Source organism: Oreochromis aureus, linkage group 20, assembly GCF_013358895.1.
Source record: "Oreochromis aureus strain Israel breed Guangdong linkage group 20, ZZ_aureus, whole genome shotgun sequence".
Taxonomy (NCBI): Eukaryota; Metazoa; Chordata; class Actinopteri; order Cichliformes; family Cichlidae; genus Oreochromis; species Oreochromis aureus.
Window position 1 is genome coordinate 22,369,523 of NC_052961.1, and position 25,529 is coordinate 22,395,051.

The 25,529-nt window shown below is 42.2% G+C and overlaps 1 protein-coding gene across 9 annotated transcripts in view; it reads left to right on the top strand.

The window, feature by feature from the left end:
* The window catches only part of kif1b (kinesin family member 1B), a 61,704-nt gene that overhangs the window by 32,992 nt on the left and 3,183 nt on the right, over positions 1–25,529 (top strand). For 3 of the 9 annotated variants that reach the window (XM_039604182.1, XM_039604183.1, XM_039604184.1), the window contains 26 exons: positions 5,623–5,728; positions 8,503–8,651; positions 10,508–10,686; positions 11,252–11,389; positions 12,232–12,483; positions 14,096–14,214; positions 14,537–14,622; positions 14,836–14,965; positions 15,316–15,469; positions 16,478–16,568; positions 16,679–16,797; positions 16,919–16,974; positions 18,400–18,508; positions 18,628–18,694; positions 18,852–18,936; positions 20,463–20,568; positions 22,919–23,033; positions 23,132–23,265; positions 23,366–23,427; positions 23,522–23,667; positions 23,854–24,114; positions 24,209–24,280; positions 24,377–24,498; positions 24,592–24,744; positions 24,971–25,163; positions 25,310–25,428. In XM_039604182.1, the coding sequence (XP_039460116.1) occupies positions 5,623–5,728; positions 8,503–8,651; positions 10,508–10,686; positions 11,252–11,389; positions 12,232–12,483; positions 14,096–14,214; positions 14,537–14,622; positions 14,836–14,965; positions 15,316–15,469; positions 16,478–16,568; positions 16,679–16,797; positions 16,919–16,974; positions 18,400–18,508; positions 18,628–18,694; positions 18,852–18,936; positions 20,463–20,568; positions 22,919–23,033; positions 23,132–23,265; positions 23,366–23,427; positions 23,522–23,667; positions 23,854–24,114; positions 24,209–24,280; positions 24,377–24,498; positions 24,592–24,744; positions 24,971–25,163; positions 25,310–25,428 (3,323 nt within the window). Of the gene's footprint in view, positions 1–824; positions 4,656–5,622; positions 5,729–8,502; positions 8,652–10,507; positions 10,687–11,251; positions 11,390–12,231; positions 12,484–14,095; positions 14,215–14,536; positions 14,623–14,835; positions 14,966–15,315; positions 15,470–16,477; positions 16,569–16,678; positions 16,798–16,918; positions 16,975–18,399; positions 18,509–18,627; positions 18,695–18,851; positions 18,937–20,462; positions 20,569–22,918; positions 23,034–23,131; positions 23,266–23,365; positions 23,428–23,521; positions 23,668–23,853; positions 24,115–24,208; positions 24,281–24,376; positions 24,499–24,591; positions 24,745–24,970; positions 25,164–25,309; positions 25,429–25,529 lie in introns of those variants that run through there. The other 6 variants (XM_039604185.1, XM_039604186.1, XM_039604187.1 and 3 more) reach the window with 2 other exon arrangements.

Consider the following 25,529-nt stretch of genomic DNA (forward strand, 5'->3'; position numbering starts at 1 on the left):
CTTTCCTGTAGTGGATTAACACTTATCCGCACTTCTGCATCTCCTCTCTCTACTGGCTTTCTGATCAACTGCAAGAACACTCTGTCTGCTAACTTACCACTAATACTAAAGCCACTCAAACCTTCTGGACTAAAGGGGGAAAGCTCCAGAATCCGTCTACATGCATGCTGCTGTAGCATGTTTGGGATCCAGCTCACAAAATTTTCCACTAAGAAGAGGAATATCACAAAACAGTACAGATGTGCTCCAATCAGCAACTATCATCTATTGATATTTTCTTTCTAATCATGATAGACATGCTTTACCTTTAATATCAATATGCAACACTGGGAACAATAAGGTCTAAAAAGGATACATCCATTTCAGACATATAAAAAGTTTTTAGTGAGTGTTGTGTTGAACATGAATTTATATCCATAGCACTGTTTCAGTGGAGAAGTTAGAGAAAGAAAACTGACAAGAAAGTCAATAGAAGCCACTGTTTCTTGTGATTTAATTTTTTCCGTTTCTATAGCTTTATTTTCAGCATAACTTTAAAAATAATCTTGCATGTTGCCATACATCTTGTATAATAATGATGTATGCAAAATGTTTCTAATATTAGTGTCACCTTTGGTAAAAATCCAGAATTCTGTCTGCGCTTAAGACAGAACGTAATCTTCTGATATATCTTTGAGTCTTGGTTGACGTTCCCTTGTTGCATATTTATATGTTCATTCTTTTTTTTTAAGCCATCTTTTCATCCTCTCCCTGATTTCCCATTGTAATTTCTCCTTTTTTTGGGGGGGACCCATCTGGTTTGTGTCCTGTGTTGTTTTCTCAAGGATGGAGACTCTGATAGTGGGGATGACTCAGATAAGAGGTCTTGCGAAGAGAGCTGGAGACTGATCACTTCCCTGAGGGAAAAGCTACCTCCCAGCAAGCTCCAAACCATAGTGAAAAAGTGTGGATTACCCAGCAGTGGGAAAAGAAGAGAGCCAGTGAAAATGTACCAGATCCCTCAGCGGCGCCGCATCACCAAGGACTCTAAGTGGGTCACCATCTCTGACCTGAAGATCCAGGCAGTCAAAGAAATCTGCTACGAAGTGGCGCTCAATGACTTCCGTCACACACGGCAGGAAATCGAGGCGTTGGCTATTGTAAAGATGAAGGAGCTTTGCGCTAGCTATGGCAAGAAGGACCCCAACGAGCGGGACTCGTGGAGGGCGGTGGCTCGAGATGTTTGGGACACTGTAGGGGTTGGTGACGAGCGCATTGAGGATGTCATGACCAATGGGTCTCGACCCGGAGGAGCTGTTATGGACGAACTAAAAGTGCACATTGATAAACTCGAGGACATCCTGCAGGAGGTGAAGAAACAGAATAACATGAAGGATGAGGAGATCCGCGCCCTCAGGAATAAGATGGTTAAAATGGAAAAGGTCCTACCGCTCATCACCCCAGAGGGCCAAGAAAAGCCTCCCAGTGTAGGTGCCTCTACTTGTGAAGCAAGAACTCCAAGCCCTCAGGAAGTAAAACTACCTGTGCCTGAAAAGCCTGATGAAGAAGATGCAGATTCACTAACAGGCCAAAGTACGGCAGATGATTCAACGCTAAAGCGAGGCCACATGCGCTGGATGCGTCAAGAGCAGCTGCGTCTCAAGAATCTACAGCAACAAGAGATCTCCAAGCAGCTCCGCCGGCATCCCGGGCCTCATCGCTTTATACCACCAGAAGACCGTAAATTACGCTTCCCCTTCAAAAGTAATCCAAAGCACCGTAACTCGTGGAGCCCGGGTACTCATATTATAATTACAGATGAGCAGGTTATAGAGTTAAAGGTGCCCAAAGAAGCTGTACAGGAAGAGGAGGCAGAAAGCCTAGCTGGAGAAGGTGTACAGTGTAGCGATAAAATAGATAAGATGGCTGCTTCAGTTATCCAAGTCTCTCCACCGCTGCAAAGCCCATCAGTTCAGCGCAGAAGCAAGGACTCTGACCAAGGTTTAAACCAGGGTCACAGGCATAACTATAGGAACAACCAACACCAGCAGCCGCACGAACGAGGCCGCAGCAACTCCTTTAATCACCGTCAGCGTCCCTCGGGCTCCATGGAGTCACTGCAGCAGTCTGAAAACAACAGGAGGCATACGCAGGCTTTCTACCAGCCCCGCCACTATCAGAACCAGCCAGCACATCCCCAGCCTCACCACCACCAACAGCCATGCCACTATAATGGTGCGATGTATGCCGATGGCGGCTTCAATGGTTACCAGCATTACCATCACACTGACCATCCTAACCATCCAGTCAACTTTCAGCCACCTCCACGAATGCGCAGGCAAATGTCTGCCCCTAACCTAAAAGCCAGCAGAGAGACGACGGTCTGAGTGGGACTTGAGGAGTTAGGAACTAGATTGGCAGACTTTTAGTAGGCAAACACATTACAGATCACAACAGCTCTGACAAAAGTGACTGTGACTATTGCACTAGATCGGTGTGTTACTGGTTGATCCAAGTATTGTATGTATTATATATAAATATATAAAAAAAAGAGACATTTTATCACCATCAGTATCATCGTATGACATTTTTATCATTTGTTTTCTGCATCGTGTGCATTGTCATCACTGTCACTGGGAGAGCTGTCATAAGGATTCAAAGCCAACAGATGATTTTTTTAACATACCACGCCTACTCTTCATTTATCAGCATGTGTGACAAGTTGATGAATCACACTTTGATTTGCCAAAATTACTTTCACGGTCGAATTTCTGAGTTTACATTATTGCCATTTTAGTATTGATGAAAATAGAGTGCTGTGTTTTGTTTTTTTTAAATAGCCACTGTGACATGAACATAGTGACGTGTCCAATACGCATTGAGATTTTTGTTGGTGCCCACTTTAGGAACAGAACACACCCAGTGTTTTATCTACGTACTGTTGAGCTGCATGGTAGGATGGGAGAATCAGTTGTCTTTAGCAAGATCACGTTTACCTCATAAAGCATTTTGTTATAACGCATCATTGGCCTAGATCTGGAATCAAAAGACCACTTGAGGAATAACTTGAAGCACCAGTCAATCGTGTGCCTTTTAAACAGACTGACATATAAAGAAAGTGTTTTTGTTAAAGTGCCTTTTAGATGCTCTAACTCTATTAATCCTGCTATGCCTTTCAATTCAGTATTTTCTTTGCCTTCCTTTTAATTCAGTGCCTACGGACAGGTTTGCAGATTAATTTTGTAAAGGAGGCTTCATAACTTACCTAACCAAAACTAACTTTTTATTAATAACATACTGACTTTTACATTTTTTAGTAATCATCTTACTTGCTTGATTACAAACTTTTTCCTGTCTTTCTTTTTACTTTACAGTTTAACCAAAAACAAAAAAAAAACTATTTGTTATTGACTGCACTAATTTTTAAAGATACTAAGTTCTTCTAAAAATATGTTTTAAAAGCAGACCAAGTCCAAAAAAGGTTTTAAAACATGTCCATGAGTTTTGGAGCTCACTAAAGACGCACCGAAATGCAAGAACCACTATGCTGAAAAGCACAGAGAGCACCCTCGATTGTACGTGAACGCAAATTGTATCCGTTTCAAAGTTTCAATGAATAGTTTCCCCTTTTCTTCCTGTATGAACCACTCGGTCTGGTCTTAAAATTACATTTTAGGTTTGTGGCTCATTGAGTAAGCACAGAGTTCACTGTGTTTCAGATGGATGCCCTACAGAGTGTTGTCAAGGTTCCCAAAGACTCGCCCTAAAAAATGTTGGAAGCAGGACAAAGACTTGAAATGTTTGCATAATGGTATTCAGGAGAAATGTCCATATCAAATGAGATTTTTGTTTTTTTAAAGGACTGCCTTGTCTTTAGCTGCATATTCACACAACCAAGACAGATATGGGTGTGATGGTCTATGAAATCTGTTGTCCATGTTAATAACTTCAGTAGTCTGTGTCAGTGTTTTTGCCTCTGTGCTTTAGCGTGTGCGTATTTGCCTACCTTTTCAATCGGCCTGTTGTCTGCTGCATTTTTAGCTTTAAAAGAACCCCCATTAATTATTAACATTAGATATCAGATGGCCTTCAAATCATTTCAGACTAACAGCGACACTCGCAGCAGGACGGGAGAGACCTTTGAGGACTATCATATTGTTAAGCCTGGGATTTGAATTTATTTTCTTTTTTATGCTCTTAAGTTTTGACACTATATATTCTGCCTTACTATGCTGTAACAAAAAACCAAATGACATGACATATTCAGCCAGCCTTCCCCTCATATGTTTGACTATCTTTGCATGGAGTAGCTTACATTTCCTCAGCCCTGATGAATCTATTAAAAGTAGGTTGTTTAACATAAGCTCTGGTGCAGATGGTGACCGGGTAAGCTGGAGAGTGTACAGCATCAAATGAACCACCGTGTGTACAGCTCTGAAATCTGCATTTATAAGTATGCTAGGTCTCTGTGTCTGAGTGTCGTACATCTTTTTGTTTTTTGAACCTACAACCACATAAAGTGCCTCATTGTGGCTGTGTACCGAGTTGTGTTGCTCCTTGATAGAGCACATTAACATTGAACAGTATTGTTCACTGGTTTTCATAAAGGATATACCACAACTATGTGTTTTATTGTCAAGGTATGAAAGAAATGAAATAAAATTACATGATCCATGTGCAGTTGTTTGTTACATATGGCTGGTATTTGTTTTTCACTACCACTAAACCTAAATAGGAGTAGAATCTGCATGTAGGCAGTGTGCAGGGTTAATTATTTGCAACACTCAGGTTAAAGGTGCTTAAAGTGTCCCTATAATAAACTCGGTAGCTTCAAGCTGATCGGTGAAACTTTCATGCTGGATTTCCACGGGCTCCTTAAATGAGGAGACGTCAGCTTGCTGGTAGGAGTTCAGCAGAGAGGAGGAGGGCAAAGACAAATGAAAAGGCTGCATTGTCTTCTCAGAAGACTGTGAACAAACAGGATGAGGTCATTGGGAACACAGCCTGTCCCGATGATGATGATGATGGCGCCCCTCATTGGATTACAGTTGACTCAGCTTCTACCAGCACCTCTCTGCTTCCACTCATACCACTGCTCTCAGTTGCTTTTTTTTCCTCATTGATCAATATAGAAAATATTCCACAGTTTATGCTGTTACACAAGGAGATGGTTTCTCCTTTGTTGCACTGGTGAAGAGCTGAGCGATCCACATAATTAGAACTTTATTGAACCTCTTTAGTCCTGGATTTAATAATAGTTTCATGGACAGTAGAAATATCTTTTTTTTTCTTTTTTCTTTTTAATGATGCATGAATTGCTTATGTGCAACATATTTATCTAGAAATTCATAATATAAGGGTAGGACTTGCAAAATTACTGTGTACATCTTACAATCTAATAACTATAAACCAGTTTAATGCTATTACACATCCAGAAGCACACATCATTTGGCTTCATAATCACAGTCTTCAGTGCTCATTTTTCACAAATAAAACCCTCGTCGGGTTGGCGTGAGCCACTGCGTGTTCATTTGAGGTTGGGAAGAGAAGCTGCAGTTCTGAAGGCTCGCTGAGTTCACCTGTTGTTGCGGCTGACGGACAGTTTTCCACGTTCTCTCTCCTCTTCCCTGTGTTGGTGTCCAGGTTTACGAGAGCAAATTGCAGGAACTTCAGAAACAGGTGGAGACTCGCTCACTGGTAGCTGAGACACCCGATGAAGAAGAGTTGGAGGAGGAGGAGGAAGAGGAAGGTGTGTAGTATGCATTTTCAGACCTGAAGATGATTGTTTTTTTGTTGCTTTTTTTCTGTACACACTACATGTAATGCTAAAATATATATATATGTATATATAAATATATATGTGTGGGTGAGTGCGTGTGTTTTTTTTGTTTGTTTGTTTTTTAATATATACAGTGGCTTGCAAAAGTATTCGGCCCCCTTGAACTTTTCCACATTTTGTCACATTACAGCCACAAACATGAATCAATTTTATTGGAATTCCACGTGAAAGACCAATACAAAGTGGTGTACACATGAGAAGTGGAACGAAAATCCTACATGATTCCAAACATTTTTTACAAATAAATAACTGGAAAGTGGGGTGTGCGTAATTATTCAGCCCCCTGAGTCAATACTTTGTAGAACCACCTTTTGCTGCAATTCCAGCTGCCAGTCTTTTAGAGTATGTCTCTACCAGCTTTGCACATCTAGAGACTGAAATTCTTGCCCATTCTTCTTTGCAAAACAGCTCCACAGCTGCCCTGTGACGGCCTCAGAGGTTGTCTAAGAGAATATTGGGAGCAACAACACCATGAAGTCCAAAGAACACACCAGACAGGTCAGGGATAAAGTTATTGAGAAATTTAAAGCAGGTTTAGGCTACAAAAGATTTCCCAAGCCTTGAACATCCCACGGAGCACTGTTCAAGCCATCATTCAGAAATGGAAGGAGTATGGCACAACTGTAAACCTACCAAGACAAGGCCGCCCACCTAAACTCACAGGCCGAACAAGGAGAGCGCTGATCAGAAATGCAGCCAAGAGGCCCATGGTGACTCTGGACGAGCTGCAGAGATCTACAGCTCAGGTGGGGAATCTGTCCATAGCACAACTATTAGTCGTGCACTGCACAAAGTTGGCCTTTATGGAAGAGTGGCAAGAAGAAAGCCATTGTTAACAGAAAACCATGAGAAGTCCCGTTTGCAGTTTGCCACAAGCCATGTGGGGACACAGCAAACATGTGGAAGAAGGTGCTCTGGTCAGATGAGACCAAATGGAACTTTTGGCCAAAATGCAAAACGCTATGTGTGGCGGAAAACTAACACTGCTCATCACTCTGAACACACCATCCCCACTGTCAAATATGGTGGTGGCAGCATCATGCTCTGGGGGTGCTTCTCTTCAGCAGGGACAGGGAAGCTGGTCAGAGTTGATGGGAAGATGGATGGAGCCAAATACAGGGAAACCTTGGAAGAAAACCTCTTGGAGTCTGCAAAAGACTTGAGACTGGGGCGGAGGGTCACCTTCCAGCAGGACAACCACCCTAAACATAAAGCCAGGGCAACAATGGAATGGTTTAAAACTAAACATATCCATGTGTTAGAATGGCCCAGTCAAAGTCCAGACCTAAATCCAATCGAGAATCTGTGGCAAGATCTGAAAACTGCTGTTCACAAACGCTGTCCATCTAATCTGACTGAGCTGGAGCTGTTTTGCAAAGAAGAATGGGCAAGGATTTCAGTCTGTAGATGTGCAAAGCTGGTAGAGACATACCCTAAAAGACTGGAAGCTGTAACTGCAGCAAAAGGTGGTTCTACAAAGTATTGACTCAGGGGGCTGAATAATTACGCACACCCCACTTTGCAGTTATTTATTTGTAAAAAAATGTTTGGAATCATGTATGATTTTCGTTCCACTTCTCACGTGTACACCACTTTGTATTGGTCTTTCACCGGGAATTCCAATAAAATTGATTCATGTTTGTGGCTGTAATGTGACAAAATGTGGAAAAGTTCAAGGGGGCCGAATACTTTTGCAAGCCACTGTATATAAATGAACTGTCTGTTTTCTTCCACACTTTGTGTCCAGAGCCTAAACTCCTTGGATGTGCGTATAGTATTTACATATCCATAATATCACTTTCATTCAGATTCAAGTATTTTAATAGTACCACATTAATTACCCATTGAAGGTATTAACAGAAAACTAGCTCAAAACTAGTACATCCTCTAGTCCATGCAAAATAAAACGTACTACTAATGGTATATGTTGTTTTACATAAATTTCTATATTACTTTTACTAAACTTCTGTTTAACCAAAAATCCATTGAGATTTTTTTTTTTTTTTTTTTTTTTTTTTTCAAGGAAGACCAGGTCTGAAATGCTCATCATTATGAAGTCTAAAGGACCATACGTATTCAGCCCAGTGATGACAGATTGTCATTAAATCACTGTTTCAGGTTTCAGAGCATGCCTCTGTGCTGGTTTCCATCATTTTAAGTCTGGATGAAAGACTGGTAATAACCAGCGATGGGTCATTAATTAATTTAGTCTTAATCTCATCCATCTAGGTGGCACATTAGTCAAAATGAAACCTAATGTGAATACAGGCTCAGTCATGTTTAAAGAGGTTTTATTTATTGTGACAGAACCAAACCTTTATGCTCATAGATTGTAGTTTCATACAAGAAACTCTTAGTTTTGGTTCTCGACGCATAAGTTTGTAAGTTTCATGCCTTTCTGGAACTTGTTTCATTAATTCTGTTTGAGGGACTCAAAAAGAAACTGTCGATACTGCAGTCAGTGCCTACAAGTAATGTTACCTTTAACTGAAGTAAAGTTGACAAAATGCTATAACTGAGAGATCCTCTTGAATTTCAAGCATTAATGCTAAGTAGGATATATCTGTGGCTGGGCTAAATCAAAGCTATGGTCCTTTTGGGTTTTATGATTATTTGATTTGTAAGGTTTAATAATTGCTGTATTTATCTTGATAACACCCCCTCTGTCTTCTGTATCCGCACAGTGCCGTGGACTCAGCATGAGTTTGAGCTGGCTCAGTGGGCCTTCAGGAAGTGGAGGTACCATCAGTTCACCTCCCTTCGAGATCAGCTGTGGGGAAATGCCGTCTACCTAAAAGAGGCTAATGCCATCAGTGTGGAACTGAAGAAGAAAGTAAGTGAATTGGTGTTTCTCTTTACTTACCTTGAAGTGAATCACCCACACAGCAGTAATCTGTCGTTTTCTACGTATTTCACTGACACCTAAACACAAACCCACATGACACGCCCTCAGGCCTTGTGAGAGCGTCACAAGGGAAGCGCCTGATGATGTTAATGGGTCAGAGGATGTTAGACTTAAAGGTTGCTGCATAAAACATTATGCATATAATGGTTCCTAGCATTATTTTAGGGGTTTGCTAGAGTGTGCTTAGATAACTTAGTGTTAAAATAAAATATTATCATCCTTACACTATACACTGCTTCCCCGCCTCTTTTTCAGCTCTGTAAAAAGAAAAGTTCCATTTTAGCTCCTTATTTATTTAAAGCCCTCCTCTCAAGAAGCCCCGTTTATATAATACAGCTTCATCAAGATGGGAACAGCCTTCTAAGAGCTGTCGACTGGCAGTAAAACCCACAAAGAGGATAGACTCGTTCAGTACAAAATGTTTTCATGCAGTGGTGTTGACATTTCAGAAATTACTTGTATTGTCACCATAGACTTTTCTTATGCATCCCCTTCCCTCTACAGTTTCATTGTACATGTACAATGACAATGAAAATAAAGGGCTATTCTAGTCTATTCTATTCTGTTCTATTCTTCAGGGTGTTTAGGTTACAGTGTAGCACACAAGGTGAAAAAGAATCCCAGACTCACTCCTTGTTTGTTGGCTTAGCATTGCATTTCCCACACAGGTCTGTGTTTGGTCAGTGCTAATTGTGGCCACATTAGCGTGCAGCATGCTAACACAAAATTAAAAGTGATGCAGGCCTTCAGTTTTTTTAGATACTGGAAGTTCTTGCTGCCAGCAGTAGACCATTTTGGTGTGCTTTGAATGTGATTGATACATTTTAAAGAACCAGCAAATTAAAAAAAAAAATGGCGGCACTCTCCTTGTTAAAGGTGTCGCCACACTGTAAGAAGGTTCCTGTTTTTGAACTCACCTGGACACCCAAGTTTGTGCATGCGATAGCTCGGGAACAAAGTAGAGTAGCAGTTTCAAATTGATAACATAGGTGTATCTGCTAAAAGTCTCGGCCGAGTTTGAATCTCAGTGGCATCGGCCTCAAGGTTAGAGGTGTGGCTTTTACTTTAAAGCACTTTAAATGGTTACTAAGATGACAAAGCTGTATATCAATGCCATTCCCTTACTACTCATAACCTTAAGGCATTATTTATTAAAGGTCACACAGATATTTATTTTTTATGTCCCTGTGAAAACTCCTTTAAATAAAACTGAGACCCTGCACTTTAATGTAGTTTGAATTTTATATTAACAACAAATTGAATGTGCTGAAGCACATCGCCTGAAGATGTTTAACTGTCCAAATACATACGGTCTAGACTGTGTGTTTTGAGATAATACACAGGGCCGTGTTTTCAAATGTTACAGGGAGCAACCGCTGATTCACCGCCTCAGAAAGAAAGAAATATTACAAAGCAGAAGCTGGTTTGCCTGGTTTACCTCCCTCATCAGGGATAAAAGTGTGATTTATATGCTTGTCCACTTCTAGGCCCTCTATGATTAATACCAGTAATGGGTCATCTGTCACATTTCCAGACCATTTTCATCATAGGCTGACAGGATTTTATCTTAGGTTTCTATCTGTGTGTGATTTATATCGAATGTTATTAATTGGTTTAGCGTTATGTGTCCAGAAGATGCTGAGATCAAAAGGGCATGAAGAGGAAGGGAGTAGAGGGGTGTTCATCTGATCTTTCAGCTTCACGATACCAACCAACCTTCGAACATTTACTTACCTGAAGATATAAACCGTCCCTTTTATTCGTCCTTTCCCATCTTTCATCAGGTCCAGTTCCAGTTTGTCTTGCTGACAGACACACCCTACTCGCCACTGCCCCCTGAGCTCCTTCCCCCAGAGCCAGAGAAAGATCGTGACCCGAGGCCTTTCCCTCGCACCGTGGTCGCTGTAGAGGTTCAAGACCTGAAGAATGGAGCCACGCACTACTGGTCCCTTGAAAAACTCAAGTAATGCTTCCACTTTTCCTTTCTTAAACCAGTCCTGAGTTTATTTACAATACATAAATTTAAACCCTGAAGCTCCACTTGAGACACGTTTGACACGTACTTGGGTTTTTTTGTTGTTGTTGTTGTTTTCAAATTGGTTATACTTAAAATGCTGTTAAACAGGTGTACCTAATAAACTGGTAACGTAGTGCTTCGTCTATCACTGAAAGACCATTCTCAATAATAATAATGATAATAATAATAATAATAAAAGCCCTAACTTCAGATTTTAACTGTAATTTTAGAGTAACTAAAACGTATAAGAAATAACTTACCAAAACATATTTTTAAGTATTTTAAACTTTTTTTTTTCCTTTTTTTGTTTTTAAATCATCTATCTGCTTTTGTGCAAATTTATTTTTTTTAGTGTGCCTCTTCTCATATTTCCTGTACCAGGAATGCAAGAAGGACACACAGAGCTATGATATCAGCGTCTGTACACCCAGCAGCGTCTCTGCCTTCTGGCTTTTAGGAGCTCTATTTCTCATCGCTTGTCCATTAAAATGACTCGCTTGTCATTTTGCAGGCAGAGGCTAGACCAGATGAGAGCGATGTACGACCGCGCTGGAGAAATGGCCTCCACGCACCAGGAGGATTGCGAGGGCACTCTGACAGGAAACGACCCCTTCTATGACCGTTTCCACTGGTTCAAACTCGTGGGGAGGTATGTAACGCAGAACAAGCCAACAGAAGCGTACGGTGCATCACATTCACTCGTGTTCCACTTTCACTTTCATCCTCTGCCATTGGAGTTACGTGCACCAGCGTTATCACACGTTTGGGCCTCATGTTTTATTATTTATGTCTGTTGGTGTTTTGCGCCTCGTGGAAATCCTTCATTTTATTTTTTTGTTGTTGATTTTATTTTCCCATATGATTTCATGTCACATAACAACATTCCTTTTTGTATTTATTATTTTATTTGATGTCACATTTTAATCCTGTGTTGTTGTTTTTTTATTTATTTATTTTTTATCATTTTGCTGTGTCTGTTCTCACATGTCACTCCCATGTTGATATCCAACTGTAATTCATACAAACACTTGTTAACAGCATTGTGGATTTGGATAATGTGGAATTTTGAGGCATTTTGTATTCTATCCTCTTTTCATTCAGCCTGTGTGAGACGATTTGTATGTTAATCCTTTAAAGTGACGTTTCATTTTGGTTTAAAATGGTCATGTTTCTGTAAACCGCTGTCACACTGTTGGCTTAATACCTGCTGCCTATGAATTGAATCCTACAATTTTATTTGCATTAACACTTCAGATTATTCTGTGTAGCTGATAATTGTTTACATTACCTACTGGAGAAAACCTAAATACAGGCCTTTCCTGCTGGTTAGTGTCCAGCTATGTGTTTTATGTTGTTTGAGGCAGGAAATGTTTGTTTCTGAAAGTGAAGTGTCACATCGATGCCGTGCTCGCTGAGCTGTTTTAACTCTATTGCTCCACTGTTACCTTTCCTTGGTTCTCGCCACTCTTCCCAAACCACCGCCCCTCTCAGCTCCCCCATCTTCCACGGTTGCGTCAATGAGCACCTGGCTGACCGCACGCCCTCTCCTACTTTCTCCACCACCGACTCGGAGATCACGGAGATGGCGGACGAGCGTCAGAGCGAGATGTCTGATTTGATCGACGACGAGGCGTTCGTGGACGACACTAGCTCAGACGCCGGCACCGAGGAGGGCTCGGACATCTTCAGCGACGGCCAGGACCCCTTCTACGACCGCTCCCCCTGGTTCATCCTGGTGGGAAGGTTGGTGACCGTGGCGTTCTCATCCTCCACATACAGGCTGGGGCAGCAGTTTGGAGCTGATGTTGGCTTGGTTTATTTTTATTTGCATGTATGCAGATACAGAGCAAAGAGAAACCAGTGAAGAAAATAGGAAAAACTGAGGATGTACTGGATTACGCCCTGTGACGATGCAGAAATAGATTTAGGATAGTTGATAGTTTTGCATCGAGCAGCAGTGCAGTGAATAGATGTAAAGGGACAAAATACATCAACATTATTATTAAACAGCTGGAAGGTCAGGAGCTTAAAATGTGAGTAAACACATGCGCGCAAATTACTTCCTGAAAGAGTCAGATCATGTTTTCAGAGCGGTTTGAGATAATTTGGGCACTTTTTGGATGTAATATGATTAGTCACACTTTTAATTTAGACTCAGTCGTACAAAAAAAGCCACCATCTTTATCCATCCTCCCAGCGTGATGTCTCATTTCCCGCCACCATCACAGTGCTGACTGCATTAACTGCCATCTGTGTTTGAAATACATGTATTTGCTGTGTGAAAGCTGATTGGCTACTTGTCATCTTATGTTGTTGTTTTTTTTAATCTTTATTTCTTTTATTTATTACATTGTAATTACATCATTATGTTTTTATAACCTTGTCTGCTTTAACAGTGTGATGGATTGTAGTTCATATTAACTGACCAGTAGTTGGTAGCTGTCACTTAATCAGGCTCACTGGGATTTGTTTTAATTCATTTTTGCAAAATGCTGCAGCAGCTCACGTTGCACCCATGCCGCAGCCTCAGTGCTGTAAACACAATGGCTACTTTAAAAAAAACAAAAAACGACTCTCCCGCCTCAGAAGAAGATGACAGATCGGTGCAGCCAGACTGAGCTGAACTAAGCTCGGCTAACCTGCGTCACTGTGACTTCAGAGAATTTACAGATTCATATCTTTCCTCCATCTTAGCCGCGAGTCTCCCTGCACTGGGACAGCAGACAGTAAAAAAAAAAAAAAAAAAGAGTAGGCCATCAGAGGTACAGCAAAACAAATCAAGTCCCACAAAACAAACTGTCAGTGAGCGCGTGGGTAAGAGACTAACACGGCCATAACGCAGCACAATAAACCACCCTGTTACAGGCTTTACCGCCGCAGCCCCGGCGATCCGTCACCACCCTGTCACGCAGTTTAAAAATAAAACAGATGGTTTGAGCTGCTGCAGATTTCAGCGCCCCGGAGCATGTTTGAGTTTATATTCCCCCCCTTTGTTTTTGTTTTTTTTCTTTGGTGCTTAATTTTTTTTTGCTTCTCCTCACATAAATGTCACTAATATTTTGCAGTATGTTATTGTAGTCATTATTATGTGCTAAACACTCAAAGCGATTGTGCGCAGGGTGTTTGAACTGCTGTCAGTCTGTATATGTTCTGTAGAGACGTCAGAAAACTGTCTGTGACACTGCTCAGATTTTTCGATATCCAGTCTGCTTTGGGATCCAACAGATATCAGCAGTTTAGTGAAAGCCTCCGTGAATCGGATGTTGATGTTTTCTGTATCTGAAAAATGCCGCAGCTGTTTCCAGACTGCACCGCGCTCCGGTTTTCATATCTCTCTCCTCCTTTTTACTCTCAGAGCTTTTGTGTACCTGAGCAACCTGCTGTACCCTGTACCTCTGGTTCACCGTGTTGCTGTAGTAACAGAGAAGGGCGAGGTGCGTGGCTTCCTGCGTGTGGGGGTCCAGGCTATAGCTGGTGAGTAATTAATGAGATTCTTTAACGAGTGAGCCTACTGGGGGAGATAAAAGCACGCTTATTGCTCTTTATTAAATATGAGCGCCCCTGTATTTGGGCCATATGATGTTTTCCATTTTTATGCTATTTAAATGGTAAATTTAACTGCTTTAATGTTCAGTAGCAGCATGGCAGCATATTGAAGAGCCTTTTTTAAGTTACTGGTGCAGTGGCAAAAAAAAGATTCCTTAGATTCAGTGTATTCCTTTTGATCCGTGTTGACAGTTTAAGTCATCTGTGTCTGAGATGGATCCTGATTAGAGGAGGGTTTTTCTCTTTGTAGCTGACGAGGAAGCTCCAGACTACGGGTCAGGAGTGAGGCAGTCAGGAACCGCCAAGATTTCCTTTGATGATGAATACTTCAAAAAGGTAAGCCCGGAGAAGCACCTTTTCTGTGATGGCGTGTAATATTGTGGTTCAAACATCAAGTCATTGCTGTTCCTTTTTTTTTTTTTTCCCTACGTATTCAAGTCAAATAAAATGCCTAGCGTTAAACGGCCAATGCCTCACACTATAGCTAGGTTTGGAGATTTAGTGTCGCTCCTCCAGCTATATGCTAATGTCTTCCTCTGTTTCAATCAGAATGACTTCCCCTCCAAGGTCATAACCCGCTCTGGGTTGTCCCTGGAAGAGCTGCGCATCGTAGAGGGTCAGGGTCAGAGTTCAGAGGTCATCACACCCTCAGAGGAGCTCAACAGAATCAATGACATGGGTAAGGCTGCCAGACTTTCACCCCTTTACTCGTAAATTTCCACCTATGAGCCCCAGTGTTAAGCGCAGATGGTCCTGTTTAATGAAAAAGGAGGAATTAAAATGTTTTGTTATGGAAATTTGGCAGTTTTTCTTGTCCTGTGAAGGAACGTGTATGAAAGCTATTTGATGAGTGAACAGCAGAATCCGCTCTATAAATTACAGGCGCGAATGTGTGCTTGTTTTGAAGTCAAATGGAGACTGCAGAGTCACAGGTGCAGTCAAGGGTCTTTTCAGTCAAGGGTCTTTTTTTCTTTTTTTTTAATAAGTCATCCAGCAAGCCTACTAACCTTTCACTGTGGCTTTCTTTAGACCTCAAGCTGGGTAACATTGGAGAAACCAAACTAGGTCATGGTGATGATCTGGCAAGCCACTTGGAGGTGGGCAGCGTCTTTACCTTCCGTGTCACTGTGCTCCAGGCCAGCGGCATCCCGCCTGAGTATGCTGACATCTTCTGCCAATTCAAGTGAGTGCACGATCCTGAGAATATAGTAGTTGAGTCGGGTTTCCTTTACACTTTCTTATCAAAGCTAAGTGAATAGTTCTGTTGCTGATGTAAAGTCACTCCTTGAGCCACTGCTTATTCTTCATATTTTGTTTCCAAGCAGCCAGACTTTCCTTCTGAAGGGTTTCTAAATGTCTTTCAAAGTTTTTCTTTGAACGTTGGATGTTTTCCACTCATTTTTTAGTCCAGTCATTGTACTTGAGGTACACGAGGAAAACACCAACTTTAAAATGTATGTTTAGGCACTTTCAGGCAGTGGTGTTGGAGATCTTGTCAGTATTGATTAAATTAAGAATGCAAAAAAGTACCGTCAGATTTTGATCCACCGCAAAAACACACAAAGGAGCATTATCAGTCATGGATTGGCCTCAACAGAGCCCAGAACCTTAATGAAGCAGCGTGGGATCATCTAAAGGCAACATCCAACGAAGAGCTTTGAATGTCCTTCAAGAAGTCTGGAAAACTACTTTAAAGAAATGACAAGAACGCTTGCCTAAGAGTTCAGGCTGTGTAGATGAATAAAGGTGGTCATGCCAAATACTGACTTTAAAGAACATTAGAATTGTACAAACTCTGTTTCTTATATACCAAATTTCCATCTATGTTTGCACGTTTCAATAAACTGCTGCACCTGTTTCCCATTTTATTGGGGAAAAAAAACTAAACAAGGGAAGACTTTTGCACAGTAGTTCATATTTGTTTGAAGCAGACTGGTTAAGTGGAAAATGCAGTGCTGTAAAATCAGCTTTTTAACTAAAGTATGGTGTTATTGCTGTAACTTTACACCAAACTGTTTTGGTTTAAAAGTCGTTTGATTTGAGTTTCAGCTTTATCTCTAAATATAATACTCAGAACAAGGAGGATTCAAAATTCTAGCTAAATCCTGGAGTGTGACTTTCAGCTGTCTGTCGTTATCTCGTGTAAAAAGAAATGCAACCCGCTGACACTCATTTATGTTTCTTCCCTCAGTTTCTTGCACCGTCACGATGAGGCTTTTTCCACCGAGCCTCTGAAAAACACTGGCAAAGGAGCTCCTCTGGGCTTTTACCACGTCCAGAATGTGAGTGCACACACACATCTGCACCTACACACACTAACTGTGCTTCAACGATTTTATTCTAACTCAGTTTGTCAAATCCTTTTTCCTTTTTTTTAAATCTGTTGGAGCAGATTTCTGTCGAAGTTACAGAGTCTTTTATGGAGTACATCAAGAGCAAGCCCGTCGTGTTTGAAGTGTTCGGCCACTACCAGCAGCACCCGCTGCACCTCCATGGCCAGGACGTGATCAGGTTGGTGGGGGTCAAACAGCAGATCCAGTCATGCAGTGATAATTCATATTTAATGCAGCAGATTTTGTTAGATATGTGTAAACGATTGTATTCTAATAACGTTGGCTAATTTTATATGCAGTCCTCCAACACCATCCAGGAAATACTATCCTATTCCCATGCCTCTGTCCAAACCAGGTGCGTGTTTCCATGTCACTTCAATGTGTTCTCTGCCATCAATAATTTTATGTTGACTTTTTCTTACATAAGCATGCCTCATGTGTCCTTCCACTTTTTTTTCCTTGTCATTTCTCGCCTCCTTTGGATTTTTTTTTTTTTGTGTCTCTTATTCAATCATTCCCTCACAATTTATATAATCCACTTACCCAACTCTGTCCTCCTTCCTCTTCTTTTCCCCTTCAATCTCTCTCGCCGTTCATCAATATCGCACATCCAGACCATACCCGTAAGATAGAGTTGATCCGCTACCTCGTGAGCGGTTATGTGAACGGCAAAGTGCTGGACACGCTGTCCGAGCACGCCAACTCCCTGGCGTCCTCTGCTCTGGCCAGTCTGGAGGATGAGGCTGACCAGCTCTCTCACTTCCCCTTCCTCCCAGTGGGCAGTGACCCTGTGCTAACTGTCCCCAAGCATCATGGTTGGTACAGTGGACTGTAGCTAATGAGCCAGACATATGATGCTGGTGCTGTAGTGATTAGAGTAGTGCTGTGCTCTTATAGTGCTCTGTGGCTGCAGGCGGTAGCACGGTAAAGCTCTGCTGTTGTTATGAGTGCTGCACCTTGCTGCAGGTGCGGTTAGTTCGGTCACGATGTCCTCCTGTCGCTTAGAAACTGTCCTGAGGAGACGCCTTCAGGGTCAATGACATATCATTCACACCATATAAGGAGTAAATACAGCAGTTTTCAAGTGAAATAACGTTCCTTTCGATCATATTGAGCATAGACGAATGCAACTGTGAGCTTTAGCGATTAGCCCGTTTCAACAGGACCGTAATCCTGATGTGTGAGACAGCAGGGTGCTGCCACTGGTGTTGTAATCTGTGATTTAGTTCCTCCTAACATTTCAGTATGCTTCCAGTATCTATCCTCTGTGATTACTGGCTCTTTAGACAGATTTAACCTCCTAAGACCCGAACTCTTCCACGGCATGCATTTTTAATTTCACTTTGATATTTGGGCATATTGGGGCCCGATGAATGTAAAAACAAAGAATTGCCAGATTTTTTTTTTTTTACCTTATTTTTGTTTTTAAGAAAACTAAGAGCCACATATGAGGATATTCGTTTAAAATTTTGATAGAACAGTAGCAGTGTAATGTCCTCGTAAGTGGATATCAGGCCCATGTAGAGCAAAATTGAGTATTTTGGTCTAAATAACCCAAAATGTGATGTCCACATATGTGGACGGCAGGTCCTAGGAGGTTAATAGAAGTGTGTGAGCTACTGGCTCAGTATAAAGGGTCAGTAGTGTTTTCACATCACCTATCCATCCTCCATTTAGTCACCCAAAGCATGTAGTAAATACTCCTTATTTTTACTCATCTGCTCTTAAATTCAGACAAATTCCCGCTTGATAACATTGAGCTTCTGTCTGTGTGTGCCAGTTCCAGCCACCAAGTTGAACACCATCACCAAATCCAACCTGGGTCAGTGTGTCAGCAAGTACGACCTGCTGGTCTGGTTTGAGATCAGCGAGCTGGAGCCCACTGGAGAGTGAGTATCCACCTGGAGTGTTATATTCCCACACAAGCTTTAAAGAAACAATAAAAATTATCTCCACAAAGAATATTATAAGTTAGGATGTTGTGTGACCTTCCTCCCTCCATGCACAGGTACATCCCAGCCATCGTGGATCACAGTGGAGGCCTGCCCTGCCATGGTACCTACCTGCTGCACCAGGTACAGGATTGATCCACATGTTGTTTTCTTATTACGCACACAGTGGTAACTGCTTCCTTTGTACACAGATTGACAGAGTTGAATATCTTCTTTTAAAGCGTAATGTTGCTCTAGCTGTGCTCACTGTGTTCCTGAGCTCCTGTTATGTTTGCTGCAGGGGATCCAGCGGAGGATCACAGTGACCCTCATCCACGAGAAGGGCAGCGAGCTCCATTGGAAGGATGTTCGCGAGCTGGTTGTAGGTGAGCAGCCTACCTTTAGGGTCTAGTCGTACTATACCTCTCTATAGAAAACAAAAAACCCAAAGCACAGAAACAATGTTTTATAGTGTTTATTAGGGGTGCAACGATACACAAAATTCACGGTTCGGTTCGGTTCGATACTTTGGTGACACGGTTCGATATTTTTTCGATACAAAAAAATGTTCATGCCTTTTTAATTTATCATTTATTAAAATTATAAATATATATTTTAACTCAAAAGTACAGTTTTTAAATTTAATGTTGCTGTAACAACAAAATAATAAAAAAATAAATCTATCAGATCGAGAAATCACTCATCTTTGGAAAGAGAGTTTATTACAGAGAAATGGCTCTTTCCAAAATAAAAGCTATACTATACGCTTCTTCTGGGCTATATTCTCAGCAGCATATTAAACATATCAGGTCCCCATAAGGAGAATCATGTGCTAACGGCCATCTAAATGACGCGGGTAAAGTTTGTAGCATGCCTGTTTGTTGTTTTTGTCTGCTTCCACTTGTCTTTGCACTAGGATGATGTCGGCGTAAATGTGCAGTCATATTCGTTGTGTTCCCACTAGTGCTGTCAGCGTTAATCTCGTTAAAATGACATTAATACCATAACACGGCAAATCTCCGTTAACAAGTTACTGCGGATCGCCCCGTGCTTGGGGTTGGACGGCGTCAACACGTTAACAAGCTAACTGCGCTAACGCACTAGTTCCCACAAATTTACCATTGCGTGGCACATCCGACATACTGTTTTACTTTTGTCCATGACGCGCTTACCATCAGGGTCATGCTTCACATGAAAACCAAGATAGTTCCAAACGCCGGATCTGAATGAGGGTGGGGGAGGCTCAATTTCGGGTATCGTTGAGGCACTTGCCATGTTGCAAGGAGCTTAACTTCTGTCTTGCTAGCTTGCGCTGCGCTCAGTGGATCTGCACTCGACAGTGCAGCCTAGGCGGAGTAGTCGAACGCAGATCCACTGAGCGCTCAACACAGACAGCATCGTCAGAAGAAAAGTTGATAAAATAAATAAAAAATGTTGTATTGTTCGATACATATGCGTACCGAACCGAAAGCACTGTATCGAACGGTTCAATATCGATACGAATATCGTTGCACCCCTAGTGTTTATGTGCTTTTGATAGAGGAAGACAGGACAGAACATCATTAAAGGGATTTGACTTTGTGAGATCACACTGAAAACGCACCACTCTGTTCTCTCTGAGATATTTTCAGTCTGGAAAGATGAATCTGTCGGGCTTTAGGCTGCTTCTCACTTTAAGCAGTTTATGCTGTAGCTGTAGCTGATGGACCAAATAATTACATTTCATATTTTAGACATTTAGCTCCTGACTCTGAAGCCAACAGGGCTCTTGAGTGTGGATGATTGTGTTGGTACTGGATGCTGTGATAAGACAGCTGTTAGTGGACGAACTGCCTGCTGGCTGAGCTTCTCTATTGAGAGCTATTCCAACACAAGAAGGTCTTATAACTGTTGTGTGGATCTGCCTCACCAGGTCGTATCAGGAACAAGGCTGAAGTGGACGATAGCGCAGCCGATGCTGTCCTGTCCCTTAACATCATTTCTGCCAAGAACATCAAGTCATCCCACAACAACAACAGGTAGGTGAAACTCCCACGCTGAGTCAATTTGAGTGAAAACGCACTAGTCACAACATTTGAAGGTGTAAAATGTTTCCATTCACAGATCTTTGAAGGTTTCTTGTTGCCTTCTTGCTTGTATTCTCTTCAGTTATTGTCATGAAACACATTTATTTATGTTTTTAAAACAGCCAGTGTGTTACATTGTTACACTGTGTTATTTTGTCATGATTGAGTTCCTGCCATGTAAAAATATAATTTTTTGATGCTTTGTAGTAACATTATCAGTTAAAATCTATGCATGTATCCTTGTCTGTATATTCTCTGAAGCCACTTTGGAGTCATTGCACGACCTTTTCCATTTTCGCTGCTGTTACTTTGCTTCATTGTCTCTGTTGCCTGACTCTTTGTGCTTCTCTCTCTCTCTTTTTTTTTTCTGTGCGCTCTCTTTCTTCCTCCTGCCGCGGCTGGACTCATGATTGTGCTCAGGCTTTCTATTGATAAGGATATTGATAGGTACCAGCGACCAGAGAACATAAGGCTCCTTCACTGAAAGACCTTTATGCTTCTCATTAGTCCCATAGACTCATAGCAATAAGCTCTCCACAGTTTGTGTGTGCTTGTGTGTTGCATAAGATCTGTCTTCATTCATGCCTGTCGATATTAAGCCTCCTAAGCTCCAAACCAGTAAAAGCAGTCTTTGGAGGCAACACCCTTTTTAGTACTTTTCTGTATTTGTTTGTGATTGTGTGACACTGAACCACAGTGCTATGTATATCCTCTGTAACACTCAGACATTTCCAGATCAATGTTTTCCCCCTCAGCTGTTTCTCACTATAGAGTCTTACCTCAGTAACAATGAGGCCAATGAGGCACCAGCAGAGCATATCTGGCTCTCAGTCTGTGGCTGATAGTGCCCCCTGCTGTCAATAACAGGAACAGTGTAACCTTGTATAGAGCTCATAGTGACGGTCTTAAAATTGCTGCTGCAAGGCAGTAATTTGTATCCATGTGTGCTGTATATTCTGAGCATATGCAGTTATGTGAGCTCTCAGGTTGTATGTATCAGGACATAATTTAAAAAACAATCAGGTCCTTAGTAGGTCTTAATATGAGGTAAACCTCAGATGAACAACAAGGCATAACACGTTATACCACGTCATTATTTATTTAACAAACACTGAGCCTAAATTCAGATGTGGTGAGTACATCCAATCATTTTACAGCAAGAAAGATTATTCACAAGTTTAAAAAAAAAAATCAAAGACTGTTTCCAATTGTCCCAGGAGTGGACATCCCAAAAAATTCACCACAGATATTTGAGGCTCTACAGGCCACAGTTAGCATGCTAAATGTTGGAGTTCATGACAGTGCAATTAGAAAAAGACTCAGCAAATATGGCCTGTTTGAAAAGGCTTCCAGGAGTAACCCTTATCTCTCTATATACAACATGGCAGCATGGGTTCAGTTTGCAGAGTTGAAAACCTAAGCCCTAATGCACAGCTTCAAGATTGGTGAAAACCAAACACAGCATATCAGTACAAACACTTCGTACCAGCGGTTTTGCACGGGTGATGATTATTTGGGCTTTTTTTGCTGCCAAAGAACCTGCAAAGTGTCCAGGTCACTGAGTGAGCCATGAAGTATTCTAGAGTCAAATGAGATCATCGTTGGGTCAGTGACTCCAAAGTACAGCAGCAAAGCTATAACAGAATGGTGCTGCAATGGCTTAAAGTCCAGACTTCAGTAAGATTGACATGCTGTGGCGGGACGTTAAGAAAGCTGTGCATGAATACATTTCTACAAACTTCAATGAACTGAAGCAACGTTATAAAGACAAGTGGGTCAAATTCCTCCACACTGCTGTGAAACACTAAAAAAAATGGTTACCTCAAGTTTTTGCTGCTAAAGTTGGTTCTATCAGCTGCTGAATCACAGGTACTCACAGGTCACATGTACTTGGTTATAGTCATTTGTGCATTTTGGGTTGTTTTAAATAAATAATGATGTGGTGTAATAATCTAGATCCAGAACCTTAGACTGCTTTTTCACACGTCTGTAAATGAATTTCTTTCTTATCATTGTCCCGATTGGTGTCGGCTGACACTCTGTGGCTCCTGATTTATCTGTTGTCAAGGTCTCACCTCAGTGCGACTCCTCACGTTATGTCATGATTAAAGGATGAATGTGAGCACTGCTTCAGTCACTGTGTTCACTTCCTGATATGTCAGAACTGTGCTCACGTCACTCACTTTTTTTGTAACAACATGACACACTGCTGTACACAGAGACCCTGTAATGTTAGCACCAAGTAGGACTTCATAAAAAATAATGCTGTCAAGGTAACTTTTCCTCTTTCTGTCTTTTTCAGGACTTTCTATCGCTTTGAGGCAGTGTGGGACAGCTCCCTGCACAACTCCCTCCTGCTCAACCGCGTCACTCCCTATGGAGAGAAGATCTACATGACCTTATCTGCGTATCTGGAGGTCAGCCGCTGCTCTGCCGTGTTGTACCTGTTTGTACGTGTTTTTAAGTCTCTTGATGTCATCGTGTCTAACACACACCCTTTATCTCCTCTCTACAGCTGGACCATTGCATCCAGCCTGCCATTATCACCAAAGATATCTGCATGGTCTTTTACTCCCGAGACGCCAAGATTTCCCCACCTCGTTCTCTCAAGAACCTCTTTGGGACTGGATACTCCAAAACTCCTGACTGGTAAATCTGGGCTGCTGTACTGTGGCCATCTCTGTTTCACATTCAGAGATATCTGCCCTGTTACAAAGTTTCCTCGTTCATAACTTCTGCTTCATTATAGCAACCGAGTGACTGGGATCTACGAGCTGAGCTTGTGTAAGATGTCTGACACTGGAAGCCCAGGTGAGCGGACATGAAACATGTTTAAAGAACGGCAGCTGTTTTATCATAATTCTGCTGAGAGCTTTATCCTAATGAAGGCTCATGTCCTGAGCAGGGATGCAGAGGAGGAGGAGGAAGGTCCTGGACACATCAGTGGCTTATGTGCGTGGAGAGGAGAACCTGGCGGGCTGGAGGCCCAGAGGAGACAGCCTCATCCTAGAGCACCAGTGGGAGCTAGAGAAGATGGAGCAGCTGCAGGAGGTGGGGCCTTAAAAGATTTATAAACAAATAAATCTCTGTTTAATGTCTTAGAGGGAAAAACGACTTTTCAACTCAAAGACCAAAGTGCTATTCTAAAAAATTTTTTCTTAGACTACAGACTTTACATGACTAACCCTACCTCCCCCTCTTCTCCCCACCCCACATTCACCCCCATCTTTTGTCCAGGTGGAAAAGACCCGTCACCTTCTGGCGCTGAGGGAGAAGCTGGGAGAGGCGGCTCCCGTGGGAACAGCTCCCACCACAAAGTCCCTGAGCGAGTCACTGTCCCCCAGCATGAGCTCTGGCACTCTGTCCACGTCCACCTCCATCTCCTCGCAGATCTCCAGCACCACCTTTGAAAGCGCCATCACGCCGAGCGAGAGCAGCGGCTACGATTCCACCGACATCGAGAGCCTGGTGGATCGTGAGAAGGAGCTGGCCACCAAGGTGAGAAAAACGTCGGCTTAGCTGGCGTTCTCGTTGCCGCCTCTTCTTCCTTCTCTGCTCGGAGCTGATCGGTCTTGTTCCTGTTGTGTTGTAGTGCCTGCGCCTTCTGACACACACCTTCAATAGTGAATACAACCAGCTGGTGAACAGCATCAGTGACTGCAAGGTGAGAAATAATACAAAGAAATTTAAAAAATAGCCTTTCTGTGTCAGGGAGTTGATATATTAACGTCTAACTCACCCTGCTGTTGTCTCACTTCAGCTTTCTGACATCTCACCGATCGGACGTGATCCATCCGTGACGAGCTTCAGCAGTGCCACCCTCACCCCTTCCTCTACCTGCCCCTCTCTGTCGGACTCCCGCTGTGGCTCCATGGACCAGAAGTAAACATATTTTTAGGAACAATGAGCTCAATCTGCAAACGGTTATTGACAGGTTATCTATTTGATTCTAACTTGGTGTGATTTGTGTTAAAGGACCCCTGAGAACAGCTCACGTGCCTCCAGTCCCTCCTTCTCAGACTATGAAAACTTCCCGATGGTTCCCACTCTGGAGACCTCCTACCTTGCGCGGGCTGCAAAGAACGAGTTCCTCAACTTGGTGCCTGATATTGAAGAAATGCGACCAGGGTGAGTAATGCCGTGTTAACCCAAACACTGTCACTATGACATGTGTCTCACAGACCAAATGTAAGTCGATACTCATGTTCTCTAATTCAAGCAGAAAGGATGTGGATTGATTCAGATTCCTGAACCTGGATGATTTCAGCTGGAAACAAACCAACTCTGCTTCTTCCTCAGAAAAACAAGCACTCTCTTAAAAAATAAATGAATGAATAAAATCTCTTCTTTTCAGATCTGTTGTGTCCAAGAAGGGTTTTCTAAGCTTCATGGAGCCTCGCTCTAACTCATGGGTGAAGCATTTTGTGGTTGTTCGCCGGCCCTACGTCTTCATCTACAACAGCGACAAGGACCCCGTGGAGCGAGGCGTCCTCAACCTCTCCACAGCACAGGTGGAATACAGCGAAGACCAGCAGGCCATGCTTAAGGTAAGGCTGGATGTAACACGCTTGTCTTTAATGAGAATTTATTCAAATTGTTTTGGTGCACGTGGCCAGTTTTGGACACATTGATTGCTGAAATGCAAATGCATCATTTGAATGAACATGAATATAATGTGATGTTTTCTTTTCAGACGCCCAACACATTTGCAGTGTGCACAAAACATCGAGGCATCCTCCTGCAGGCCAACAACGAGAAAGACATGAACGACTGGCTGTACGCTTTTAATCCTCTGCTAGCAGGAACGATAAGGTACACACACACAGACACACACACACTCCTCTCACACCACAGTCAAACGTGCAGCGTCTGCACCCTTCAAAAACATTCCCTCCTCCTCACAACGTAAAACT